This window comes from Chanos chanos, chromosome 3, assembly GCF_902362185.1.
Source record: "Chanos chanos chromosome 3, fChaCha1.1, whole genome shotgun sequence".
Taxonomy (NCBI): domain Eukaryota; kingdom Metazoa; phylum Chordata; class Actinopteri; order Gonorynchiformes; family Chanidae; genus Chanos; species Chanos chanos.
In genome coordinates, this window is record NC_044497.1 from 43740276 (window position 1) to 43752775 (window position 12500).

Below are 12500 nucleotides of genomic sequence, written 5' to 3' on the forward strand. Positions count from 1 at the left end.
CACAGGTATAACAGTTGTACAAACTGTTTAGAGCTTGTTTGGAGCTGTTTTGCTTACGGTCCTGACTGTCTCTCTTTGCAATCGTTCGTCTTTACACCACTGTGTTCCTAACTTAAAGCAGCTCTCTAGATATGGGTCTGATGTTTCCCTATGGCTCTCAAAGTTCAGTTTCAGTATGTGACCAATTCAAAGGATTGGAGGCAGAGAGGGCATTTCAGGATTTACAGAACACTCTCTCTCTCTCTCTCTTAGTTTGATCCTGTGTTTATAGAAATCTCCACTAGACTAGTTTGGAACGCGCATGGGCACTTTATCCCAAGGGCCTGGGATTAGTTTTGTGCGGTTCTGCTCAAAACTGCATGTCAGATCAATTTGATAAGAAAAACAATGTAAGGTATTTGAGTCAGAGTGCCCCAAGCCCCCTGTGTCTCTGGCACATTAGAAACAACAAGTTACAGTGTGAGTGATGGCAAAAGAGTGGCACTTACAGGCTGTCCTTTGGGGCCTCGGTCACCCTGAGGCCCTGGTAGACCCATTCCCCCTTTAAAGCCTCTCTTTCCTGAGGGACCTGGCTGGCCAGGGAGACCTCTTTCACCCTAAACACACACACAGACACACACACACACATACACATAAATCAACACACACATAAATCAACACACTGTATAGTTACAGACATGAGTATGTGTGCATATGCGCCCATATTCATATCTTCAGGGTTAGCTGCAATTCTCTCACCTTTGGTCCAAAAGCACCCTGGTCTCCTGGTAACCCAGGCATGCCAACTTTACCACGAGCCCCGGGTTTACCTGGAGGGCCAAATTCACCATCATCCCCTTGGTCTCCCTAAGAGAGACATAGATTGAGAGAGAGAAGGCAATACTTTACACTATAATACATTATTTCATAAATCACAGAACAATTGTATGTAAGGACCTGAACCTTACTTACATACCATACTGTTTTACTAAACTGCTAAAATATAGTTTCAGAGAGTTTCTGTGACAGATGTGAAAAGACTTGGAAATGTGTGCAAGGCCCAAATTTAATAAGAAGCCACACAAAGAGTCTCGTCTTACGCTGGAAAGCACACACATCCCAAACTCAGAAAGTGGGTTACATAAAGCACAGGTCAGATAAAAAATCCCTTCCCTAAACTTACACAAGCTTTGAAATTAAATGTGATTGGAATACAATCAATTTATGAGTGTAATTTCGGAGTTGTAATATGAGAAGACAAAATATGAGCAAAAATAGAATAGCACAGCAAGTCCTTTAAACCCATGCAAAAATTAGTCTGACCAATGCCTATGAGGCTGTATGGGAGCTATGGTAATGTGCTTTGCTTGTATTTTTTGGTCCTTGGTTCATGAGGGCAACTGGTAACTCAGACTCACTGGAATCCCTTTACTGCCATCTTTCCCTGGGACGCCGTCAACACCTGGAATACCTTCTTGTCCCTCACGACCCACTACACCCCGGGGGCCAGGTAACCCCACAGGACCCTGAGGAGGATAGAGAGAAAGAGAAAGAGGCAGAGACAGAGACAGAGACAGAGAGAGCAAGAAAGAGAGAGACAGAGAGAGAGAGAGAGAGTGAGACAGAGAGAGGGGGATGTGAAAACAGAGCATCCAGTTTAAAATTGCCTATAGCTCAGGCAAGCATTCAAATGCACCCCCTAAAACAGGGAAAAGCTTCAGAGGACATGTGTAAAGGATTGATCCAACAGATAATCTAAAACATGCATCATGACTGCTGGTCATTTATTTTCTAGCCAGTGGAGCAGTATGTAGGTCTGTGTGCCTGTCAAGTGCTGAAACTCAGCCCGGGAAAGACAACAAGAATTGTAGGCGATGAAATAACATTTTGACAAACTTTGAGTTCTGTGAACAACACCATGAGTAACCGTGGGCCATGGGAGGCAGAGGGAGAGAGAGAGAAAGAGAGAGAGAGAGAAAGAGAGAGAGAGAGAGAGAGAGAGAGAAAGAGAGAAAGAGAGAGAGAAAGAGAAAAGGAGAGAGAGAGAAAGAGAGAGAGAGAAAGAGAGAGAGAAAGAGAGAGAGAAATATGAGCATGTTTCTTACTGGGGTTCCTCTGCTTCCACGTTCTCCTCTCTGACCCTGTTTACCTTTTTGACCCTAAAAAATTCAAGGATGGAGAAAAAGCATGTGAAAAAGGGAGAGAGAGAAAGAAGAGAGAGAGAAAGAGAAAACAACAGTGAGCACAAAAACAGAGAACACAAAGAAACAATGCAAAAAAGAAAAACTTTAGCTTTAAATTGATCACACATAAAGACACACACATACAATGTATCTATGACATATGGCTGATATTTTCCATGTGTTGTTTATGGATATGACTTCAAAACATAAATGATAAAATCTGCCTTTTGGAAAAAACAAAACAAGACAATAACTTACTCTCTTGGAGTCTCGCCATCCCTGATATCTCTCATACAGTCTCACCTCCCTCACACTCCTCATATCTCTCATACAGTCTCACCTCCCTCACACTATTCATATCTCTCATACAGTCTCACCTCCCTCACACCCCTCATATCTCTCATACAGTCTCACCTCCCTCACACTATTCACATCTCTCATACAGTCTCACCTCCCTCACACTATTCATATCTCTCATACAGTCTTACCTCCCTCACACTCCTCATATCTCTCATACAGTCTCACCTCCCTCACACTATTCATATCTCTCATACAGTCTCACCTCCCTCACACTATTCACATCTCTCATACAGTCTCACCTCCCTCACACTATTCATATCTCTCATACAGTCTTACCTCCCTCACACTATTCATATCTCTCATACAGTCTCACCTCCCTCACACTCTTCATATCTCTCATACAGTCTCACCTTCCTCACACTATTCATATCACTCATACAGTCTCACCTCCCTCACACTCTTCATATCTCTCATACAGTCTCACCTCCCTCACATTATTCATATCTCTCATACAGTCTCACCTTCCTCACACTATTCATATCACTCATACAGTCTCACCTCCCTCACACTCTTCATATCTCTCATACAGTCTCACCTCCCTCATACCCCTCATATCTCTCATACAGTCTCACCTCCCTCACACTATTCATATCTCTCATACAGTCTCACCTCCCTCACACTCTTCATATCTCTCATACAGTCTCACCTCCCTCATACCCCTCATATCTCTCATACAGTCTCACCTCCCTCACACTATTCATATCTCTCATACAGTCTTACCTCCCTCACACTATTCATATCTCTCATACAATCTCACCTCCCTCACATTATTCATATCTCTCATACAGTCTCACCTCCCTCACACTATTCACATCTCTCATACAGTCTCACCTCCCTCACACTATTCATATCTCTCATACAATCTCACCTCCCTCACACTATTCATATCTCTCATACAGTCTCACCTCCCTCACACTCCTAATAACTCTCATACAGTCTTACCTCCCTCACACTCTTCATATCTCTCATACAGTCTCACCTCCCTCACACTATTCATATCACTCAAACAGTCTCACCTCCCTCACACTATTCATATCTCTCATACAGTCTCACCTCCCTCACACTATTCATATCTCTCATACAGTCTCACCTCCCTCACACCCCTCATATCTCTCATACAGTCTCACCTCCCTCACACTATTCATATCTCTCATACAGTTTCACCTCCCTCACACTCTTCATATCTCTCATACAGTCTCACCTCCCTCACACTATTCATATCACTCATACAGTCTCACCTCCCTCACACTATTCATATCACTCATACAGTTTCACCTCCCTCACACTATTCATATCTCTCATACAGTCTCACCTCCCTCACACTATTCATATCACTCATACAGTCTCACCTCCCTCACACCCCTCATATCTCTCATACAGTGTCACCTCCCTCACACTATTCATATCTCTCATACAGTCTCACCTCCCTCACACTCTTCATATCTCTCATACAGTCTCACCTCCCTCATACCCCTCATATCTCTCATACAGTCTCACCTCCCTCACGCTATTCATATCACTCATACAGTCTCACCTCCCTCACACTATTCATATCTCTCATACAGTCTCACCTCCCTCACACTCTTCATATCTCTCATACAGTCTCACCTCCCTCACACTCTTCATATCTCTCATACAGTCTCACCTCCCTCATACCCCTCATATCTCTCATACAGTCTCACCTCCCTCACACTATTCATATCTCTCATACAGTCTCACCTCCCTCACACTCTTCATATCTCTCATACAGTCTCACCTCCCTCATACCCCTCATATCTCTCATACAGTCTCACCTCCCTCACACTATTCACATCTCTCATACAGTCTCACCTCCCTCACACTCTTCATATCTCTCATACAGTCTCATCTCCCTCATACCCCTCATATCTCTCATACAGTCTCACCTCCCTCACACCCCTCATATCTCTCATACAGTCTCACCTCCCTCACACCCCTCATATCTCTCATACAGTCTCACCTCCCTCACACTCTTCATATCTCTCATACAGTTTCACCTCCCTCACACTATTCATATCTCTCATACAGTCTCACCTCCCTCACACTATTCATATCACTCATACAGTCTCACCTCCCTCACACTATTCATATCACTCATACAGTCTCACCTCCCTCACACTATTCATATCTCTCATACAGTCTCACCTCCCTCACACTCTTCATATCTCTCATACAGTCTCACCTCCCTCACACTCTTCATATCTCTCATACAGTCTCACCTCCCTCATACCCCTCATATCTCTCATACAGTCTCACCTCCCTCACACTATTCATATCACTCATACAGTCTCACCTCCCTCACACTATTCATATCTCTCATACAGTCTCACCTCCCTCACACTATTCACATCTCTCATACAGTCTCACCTCCCTCACACTCTTCATATCTCTCATACAGTCTCACCTCCCTCATACCCCTCATATCTCTCATACAGTCTCACCTCCCTCACATTATTCATATCTCTCATACAGTCTCACCTCCCTCAGACCCCTCATTTCTCTCATACAGTCTCACCTCCCTCATACCCCTCATATCTCTCATACAGTCTCACCTCCCTCACACCCCTCATATCTCTCATACAGTCTCACCTCCCTCACACTCTTCATATCTCTCATACAGTCTTACCTCCCTCACACTATTCATATCTCTCATACAGTCTCACCTCCCTCACATTATTCATATCTCTCATACAGTCTCACCTCCCTCACACTATTCATATCACTCATACAGTCTCACCTCCCTCACACTCCTAATATCTCTCATACAGTCTTACCTCCTCGCCTTTGGATCCTTTAGGGCCCTGCAGTCCACGGGGTCCAGGGTGGCCCTAAAACATTGCATTCAGTCAAAACACCTTGACTTATATAAAGCAACACAAAAATCTATTCCGAGTTTGTTTGTGTGTGTGTGTGTGTGTGTGTGTGTGTGTGTGTGTGTGTGTATGAGGGGTATCAGTGTCACTCACAGGTAATCCAGGAGCACCAGGTGAGCCTCTCTGTCCATCGACACCCTGCTGACCCTGATCATTAAAACATTATCAGTTATCTGCTCAGCACATATGACATTTTGACATCTGCCATCACATCCACCGTCTTCTCACATTCTCTGCATTTACTGAATATATAATCACATCTTCTGAACACACGCAAAAACTGTTGAACACACATCAGAACCACATAAAACATGTCACATCTACTGAGCGTCTGTTGAACTCACATCCGATTTTTATAATGTATATGACTTATACTGGACATGCATCAGCGCTACTTTCCATGTCACTAAACACAGGCTACATGTGACAACATTTAAGACCCAGTTCATCTATAAGTATACAGGAGTGGAGTAGAATGCAACACATCTGCAAGTACAAAAAGACTGTAGGCATCAATCTTTAAAAAAATTTTAAGATTTCATAAAACAAAATATAATATCATAAGAGAGGGATGACAGTATGCAAAAATGTTAGTGTGACCTATGGTTAAACACAGCCATTCCTTTCACAGGTATTCAGTTCAGTTGAGTTTCATTTGTTCTGCACTTTTACAAGACTCATTGTCAAAGCAGAACAACAGGCCTCATTTCCCTAAAGAACAATTATCAGGACAAGGTGGAAGGAAGTATAATGAGCGACAAGAGGGTAAAAATGTGGCTAATAAAGGCACAAACCAGTGAGAGCAGTAGCAAATATATTATAACACATTTATAACTATGAAACAGTAGCGTGCCGGATATGTGATTAGAATAGGGTCAGTAGCTACAGTAGCTACAACTAGTGAAGCTCTTAGTTTAATTACATTTCTCTGTAGTGAGGTGGTAGTGTTACTGTTTTTGAAAGGAAATAGCTTTTCAGTGGTGAGGCGGAACAGCACTGACAAATGCTGCATCATTTCATTTTCCTAACGCTTGCCAACGCTGAAGAAAGTCTCTGTTAAGTTCAGCATTGGAGCAGCTGCAAGTGTGGCTTGTGAACGAGTCTTGTGAGCAAATGCAAAGTTGTCGTCAGTCATGTTAATGTAATTAAACTAAGAGCTTCAGTAGTTGTAGCTACACTACTGACCCTATTCTAATCACATATCTAGCACTCTACCGTTTCATAGTTATAAATATGTTGTAATATATTTACTGCTGCTCTCACTAGCTTGTGGAGCTGGTGTCTTTTGCCACTTTTCTTTCAGGACTGATTCCAAATCAACACAGTTTCTTTTGGAGGCTATGGAGGCAGCTCCATACTGGTGATCCAGAGCCAGTTCTGAGGGACAGCTGCCAGTATAACAGTTAACAGTTTAATGTTTTACTCCTTTTGAAGCTGTCCTTACATCTGACTGACAGTTTACTATTATTGCTTTTAATTAGCTTCAGAAACAACATCAATCATGAAGTCGCTTCAGTGTAGTAAGTTATGTTGCTGTCTGGCTTATAGTGTAGCTAGATATATTTCTCATAAGGACAACTTTCATCTAGCCGTGCAATATTTTTTGTACAGTAACTGGTAGCTTAGTTTGCAACATTTTTAAGTTGCTCATCCAGTATTGGTGATTAGCATGTGATTAGCAATAAAAAGAACTGAAAAGGAGAAAAGCTGTTTGTGTGTGCATGTGTAGATGCATGCGTACACGCGTGTGTCTAAGTGTATGTTGTGCCTGTTTTCTGTTAACTTACTGGATATCCAGGATCTCCTGGTTCGCCTCTTTCTCCTCTGTCACCTGGCCGACCCTAAACACATACATATGCACATAAAAGTAAACAGGCATTAAGCTACAACGGAAAGACGAGAGGAAAGAGACAGCAAGAGGAAAGAGGGAAAAGACAACAGAGAAAGATGTGGACTTACTCTAAGTCCTGGAGGGCCAGGAGGGCCTTCAACTTTCCCGTCATCTCCTTGCTCACCCTGGTGGACAGCAAGACAGATAATTACATTTTGGATAAAACCAATCATGTGTTCACATGTTTGTTTGAGAAACCATGCCCCCCCCCACAAACACAATTAAATTCGGCCCAGTTACTGATATGGTTACAGATCCAGTAACTGACGGAATTACTGACATGCTGACTCAGCTACTGCCCAAACTGCAACCAATCACTGACGAAATTTCACTCAACCACTAGTAGGCCTGTAACAATTATTTAATAATGGTCTAACCGTGATTTTTTGACGTGATCGCTCTTTGTTGAACCGTGGTTTAAGCATTTTTTTTAATGAGATGGGTCAAAGCATGGTCACACTTTTGTTTGGATCTGTCAAACACGTTTCCAATGCCCGTGTGCACCCTGTAGCGTGACGGAACATCGCTATCCTATCAGAGGATGCCCCGCCCGCATTGATTTACAGTTGCAAAATCAAGTTGGCTTTCGAACATTAAAAATCCAAACAGAATTGGGCAGTTTCATGAGAAGCCGTGTTGTACCTTTGAGTAATGCCCATAACATTTAACTGATACACGTTTGGTTTTCACTGGAGTTTCCATTTAGTGTTAGTAAAAAAAATTTGCTTGACACTGTCCCGTTGGTCCTGTCAACATGTAGGGAGTCTGCAAGCCCAACTGAGTTCAGCTAAACTACGACTGAACAATCGGTCATTTTGGGAGGGATTAGACTGTCAGCCTGCTGTCAGCTACAGCATCAGTTTGACACTGGTTTAGGCAAACGGACGGTAGCCTACACTTGGTAGAGAGAGGGGCAGAATACATGACACGAGATAGAGCTTGTTTTAAATTGTAACACACCGGCATCATTTTGGGTTCAAGCGAAGCCAGAGGGGAGAAGTTAGGCGTGGTTTACTTCATAGGCTGTGTGCTTGTGTTATTAAATTATCTGGGTCACACAACAGTGAAATAACCAGAAGACGTATCCTGGGATTCATTCAAAACTTTAATTTGTTTGAAAAATAATAAATAAATGGATATTTTTTTAAATCTGACCAAAAGAGACAATTATACTGTTAATTGCAATCATTTTTAAGACAATTAATTGCACAGCAACATTTGAAATTGTTACAGCTCTAACCACTAGCCACTAGTCTAAAACAAATTTTTTAAACTGGTCATGAGTATGTTTAAGCAATAGAGCTTTCACATTATTCATGTAATTCTCCTAGCCCTTTTGGAGAGTTATCTCTGATTACAAAGTATAAAGATTTGGGAGAGGGTTTAAATAAGAGAAAGAGAGAGCATACCTTTTCACCTTTAGGACCTGGAGGTCCCATGGGACCCTGTGGCCCCTGATGGCCCTAGGATAACAGAGAGACAAAAGAGAGGGTGAGTTGTTATGTGCTAAAGAGTAGCCACTATGTGGGTGGGTGAGTACTATGTAGTTATGTGGTACTGTGGTACTTTCTCCTTCTCATAATTTTTCACCTCATATCCTGGTATTCCTGGATCTCCTTGCAACCCCATACGACCTGGGGCACCCTAAAAGACACAGAGAGAGAGAGAGAGAGAGAGAGAGAGAGATGTTGAGGAGGAGGAAAAATGAGATATGAGAGGAAAGACATTCATTTTTCAACACTGAATGACAAATATATCTCTCTTCCCCTCCCATCTCTCTCAGTACCACAGGTCCAATTGTTCCTCTCGATCCTTTCGGTCCAGTTGATCCCATTGGTCCAGTTTTTCCCATCATGCCTGTCTCTCCTAAGTGACCCTGATTACCCTTGGCACCCTGAGACAGTAATATGCAAACTTAATCACCAGCACACACAAACATATCTAAATGACACACAAACTCACACATAACGAGAGAGTGAAGAGGCCAAAGTTAAAGTCATGCATTGCAATACTGACCTTCAGCCCTGGTTTTCCTCTCTCGCCCATTTTACCAGGTTTACCCTCTGGACCCTGATAGGGCACAGGACACACATATCAGTGTACAGTGAATGTGTGTGTGTGTGTGTGCATGTGTGTGTGTGTGTGTGGCTCTACTGGTAAATGTTTTATCCAGCATGCACTGTGTAAGGTTGTCCTATAGATATTCTGTTGTGTAAGTGTTAGTTTATGTGGTAGTTGTGAAACGCTGTAGCTGTAGTGGTGGTTTTGAAAATGTGTAGTTGAGGTGAATGTGGTTTTGGCTAATGACACAGCCCAAGTATATGTAATGATTAGCAATGAAGTGGTGGGTAGTGAGACTGTAGTCCTTGTGATCATGCATGGTGTGTACTGAGGATGTGGTCATCATCGTGTCTTTTCATTCTCTTGCATTAAGGGTGTGCGTGTATGTGTGTGTGTGTGTGTGTGTGTGTGTGTCTGTGTATATATGTGTGTGTGGTACTCACTCTGACTCCAGTGAGTCCTGGGTCCCCAGGTGGTCCCTCTTTGCCTTTGATCCCAGGGTCACCACGAATGCCCTGCTCTCCCTCTGGCCCCATATCTCCCTTCTCACCCTGTCAATAAAACCACATCACATAACACGGTAAACAAGTGACAATAGCAACTCACACAAAAATACACTGTCCACTGTCCAATCTTTCACATCTATCTATCTATCTATCTATCTATCTATCTATCTATCTATCTATCTATCATGCTCCCCCCACACACACAAATATATGTGTGTGTGTGTGTGTGTGTGTGTGATGTGTACATATATATATATAGAGAGAGAGAGAGAGAGAGAGAGAGAAAGAGAGAGAGAAATGAACATAGCTAGCAAGCTACATACATACATACATACATACATACATACATACATACATAGATGGACATATACATAGATACATACTTGTAATATATAAATATGACAAGATTTTTCAGTCCCTTTCTTTGGGTGACTTTCATCACATTACTCACATGCTTGAAGTCAGACTAGAACCTTTTGGTCTGCTTCAGAATATTTATGTGTGGTCTAGAGTTCATGAACACACAGGCTTGATTTAATGTTGATAGGGACAGTTTTGGAATGTTCACATGCAATTTCAGATGTCATTTTTTCAAATTTCTCATGTTTACAGAGATATTGTGGATCTCTCTGGTGTGTACTCTCTTTGGTGGGTTTTCTAATTTGTGTTTTGTAGGATATGTAAATATGTGTCTGAAATGGGTGAGAAGTATATGTATTGAGCCACCATTGATATTTTTTACCTTGGTGCCATCAGGTCCAGCAGGCCCCGCTTCACCTTCCAGACCTGGCTCTCCCTACACATACACACACACACACACATACATACACACACACACACACACACACACACACACACACACACACACACACACACACACACACACACACAGACACATACACACAAACAAGCACAAACTTGGGTTTGTTAAAATCTCAGAGACTGTTTTGTCAAATCACACATTAAAAAGGACAACACAGCATACAAACCCTGGGTCCAATCAAGCCTGGTGCTCCTACGTTTCCCACTGCCCCCAAAGCACCCTGCATGAAAACAGAGAATACAGAAATTTAGGATGCACAAACACACACACACACACACACACACCACAGAGCCATATCATGGCAACCCCCAGGGTGTTACACCAAACCACTATAATGAGTAGAGAAGGGTAATAGTTAAGGTTAGTAGAGCTATGAAAAACACTACTGGCTATCAAAGGCTAACATTAGCTCTCCTTAAATGTATTTTAAGTCTCATTATTCTTTTTCAACACACACTTACTCTGCTATTTAAAACACACACCGCTCTAAAAGTATACAGAAAAACAAGAAAAACTTAGCAACAACACTTTCACAAATCTCTTCACTGTCTCAAGGCACAGCTTAATGTAGTAACAGTGTCCATTTTAGGGAAGGTCTATAGAGATGTCAGTCACCCTACCTTCTCCCCTGCTTCTCCTGGTAGCCCTGGGTCACCAAGTTTGCCTGGAGGACCCTGTCACGGTCAGGGAGTTAAGAGACACAGAGAGAGAGAGGGAGAGAGAGAGAGAGAGAGTGAGACAAGTTTGGATATGTAATGGGCATAGATTAATTTCATAAATATAATCAATGCAGAGGGAGCAAATGTCTATATGGACCAACAGTATGCGTGTGTGTGTGTGTGTGTGTGTGTGTGTATGCACAAGCATATGTGTAAATGAGTGTGTATTCACCTTCGGTCCAATGTTACCTAGTGGTCCTAAGGCTCCTGGTGCCCCTGGTGGTCCCTTAATACAAGAGAATGAAAAGACACGATCATGACCACATCCTCACTACACACCACACATGATCATAATGACTACAGTCTCACTACTCACTGCCCAATTGCATATTATCACCTATACTCAGAGTGTGTCATTAACCAAAACTACACTCACCTCAACTACACATTTCCAAACCACTACAACTATGGCGTTGCACAGCTACCACTTATAACACCACACTGACACAACGGAACATCTATAGGACAACTGCTCTACCTTACACAGTGCATGCTGGATAAAACATTTACCGGTCGAGCCACACACACACACACACACACACGCACACACACACACACATTCAGAGTACAGAATAAATAGATGAAAAAGAGAAGAAAAGAGAGAGACTGAGTGTGAGAAAGAGACATAGACGGAGAGAGAGAACGCTTAATGACAAGATAAGCAACAGACAAACTGTACCGGCTCTCCTGCTATTCCTTTATCTCCTGTTGCACCAGAGGGTCCCTGAAGACCCTGTAAAAATAATGATGTCAATGATTATCCTCCTTTTCAAAGGTACGAGGCCTTTTCAAGAAAGCAGAAAGATGTGAGGTACGAATAGCGAAGAGTCAGAGTCAAAAATAAAGGTGCAAAATACAAAAGTAAAAAAAAATCTCACGCTGTAACAATAGAGTGAGTATAAATTGTCATAGTGTGTGTGTGTGTGTGTTTGTGCATCTTACCAGAAAGCCCTTTGGTCCCACTTCCCCAGGCTCCCCTATCTTCCCCTGGGATGGGAAAGTCTTACATTAGTTGGTACTTAAAGCAAATTAACATTCCTGAGGTACATCTAAACATGTCATCTTAGAGATTTCTAATGATTTTCTT

General features: G+C 42.4%; 1 protein-coding gene across 1 annotated transcript in view; it reads right to left on the minus strand.

Annotated features, from left to right (window-relative positions):
* Window positions 1–12500, minus strand: part of col27a1a (collagen, type XXVII, alpha 1a) — a 50647-nt gene that overhangs the window by 4889 nt on the left and 33258 nt on the right. The window contains exons 31-49 of the mRNA XM_030767916.1: window positions 12356–12400; window positions 12093–12146; window positions 11586–11639; window positions 11315–11368; window positions 10861–10914; window positions 10614–10667; window positions 9809–9916; window positions 9321–9374; window positions 9091–9198; window positions 8895–8948; window positions 8714–8767; window positions 7373–7429; window positions 7201–7254; window positions 5507–5560; window positions 5315–5368; window positions 2085–2138; window positions 1398–1505; window positions 739–846; window positions 489–596 (exon numbers count right to left, since the gene is read on the minus strand). Of these exons, the coding sequence (XP_030623776.1) occupies window positions 489–596; window positions 739–846; window positions 1398–1505; window positions 2085–2138; window positions 5315–5368; window positions 5507–5560; window positions 7201–7254; window positions 7373–7429; window positions 8714–8767; window positions 8895–8948; window positions 9091–9198; window positions 9321–9374; window positions 9809–9916; window positions 10614–10667; window positions 10861–10914; window positions 11315–11368; window positions 11586–11639; window positions 12093–12146; window positions 12356–12400 (1290 nt within the window). The remainder of the gene's footprint in view (window positions 1–488; window positions 597–738; window positions 847–1397; window positions 1506–2084; window positions 2139–5314; window positions 5369–5506; window positions 5561–7200; window positions 7255–7372; window positions 7430–8713; window positions 8768–8894; window positions 8949–9090; window positions 9199–9320; window positions 9375–9808; window positions 9917–10613; window positions 10668–10860; window positions 10915–11314; window positions 11369–11585; window positions 11640–12092; window positions 12147–12355; window positions 12401–12500) is intronic.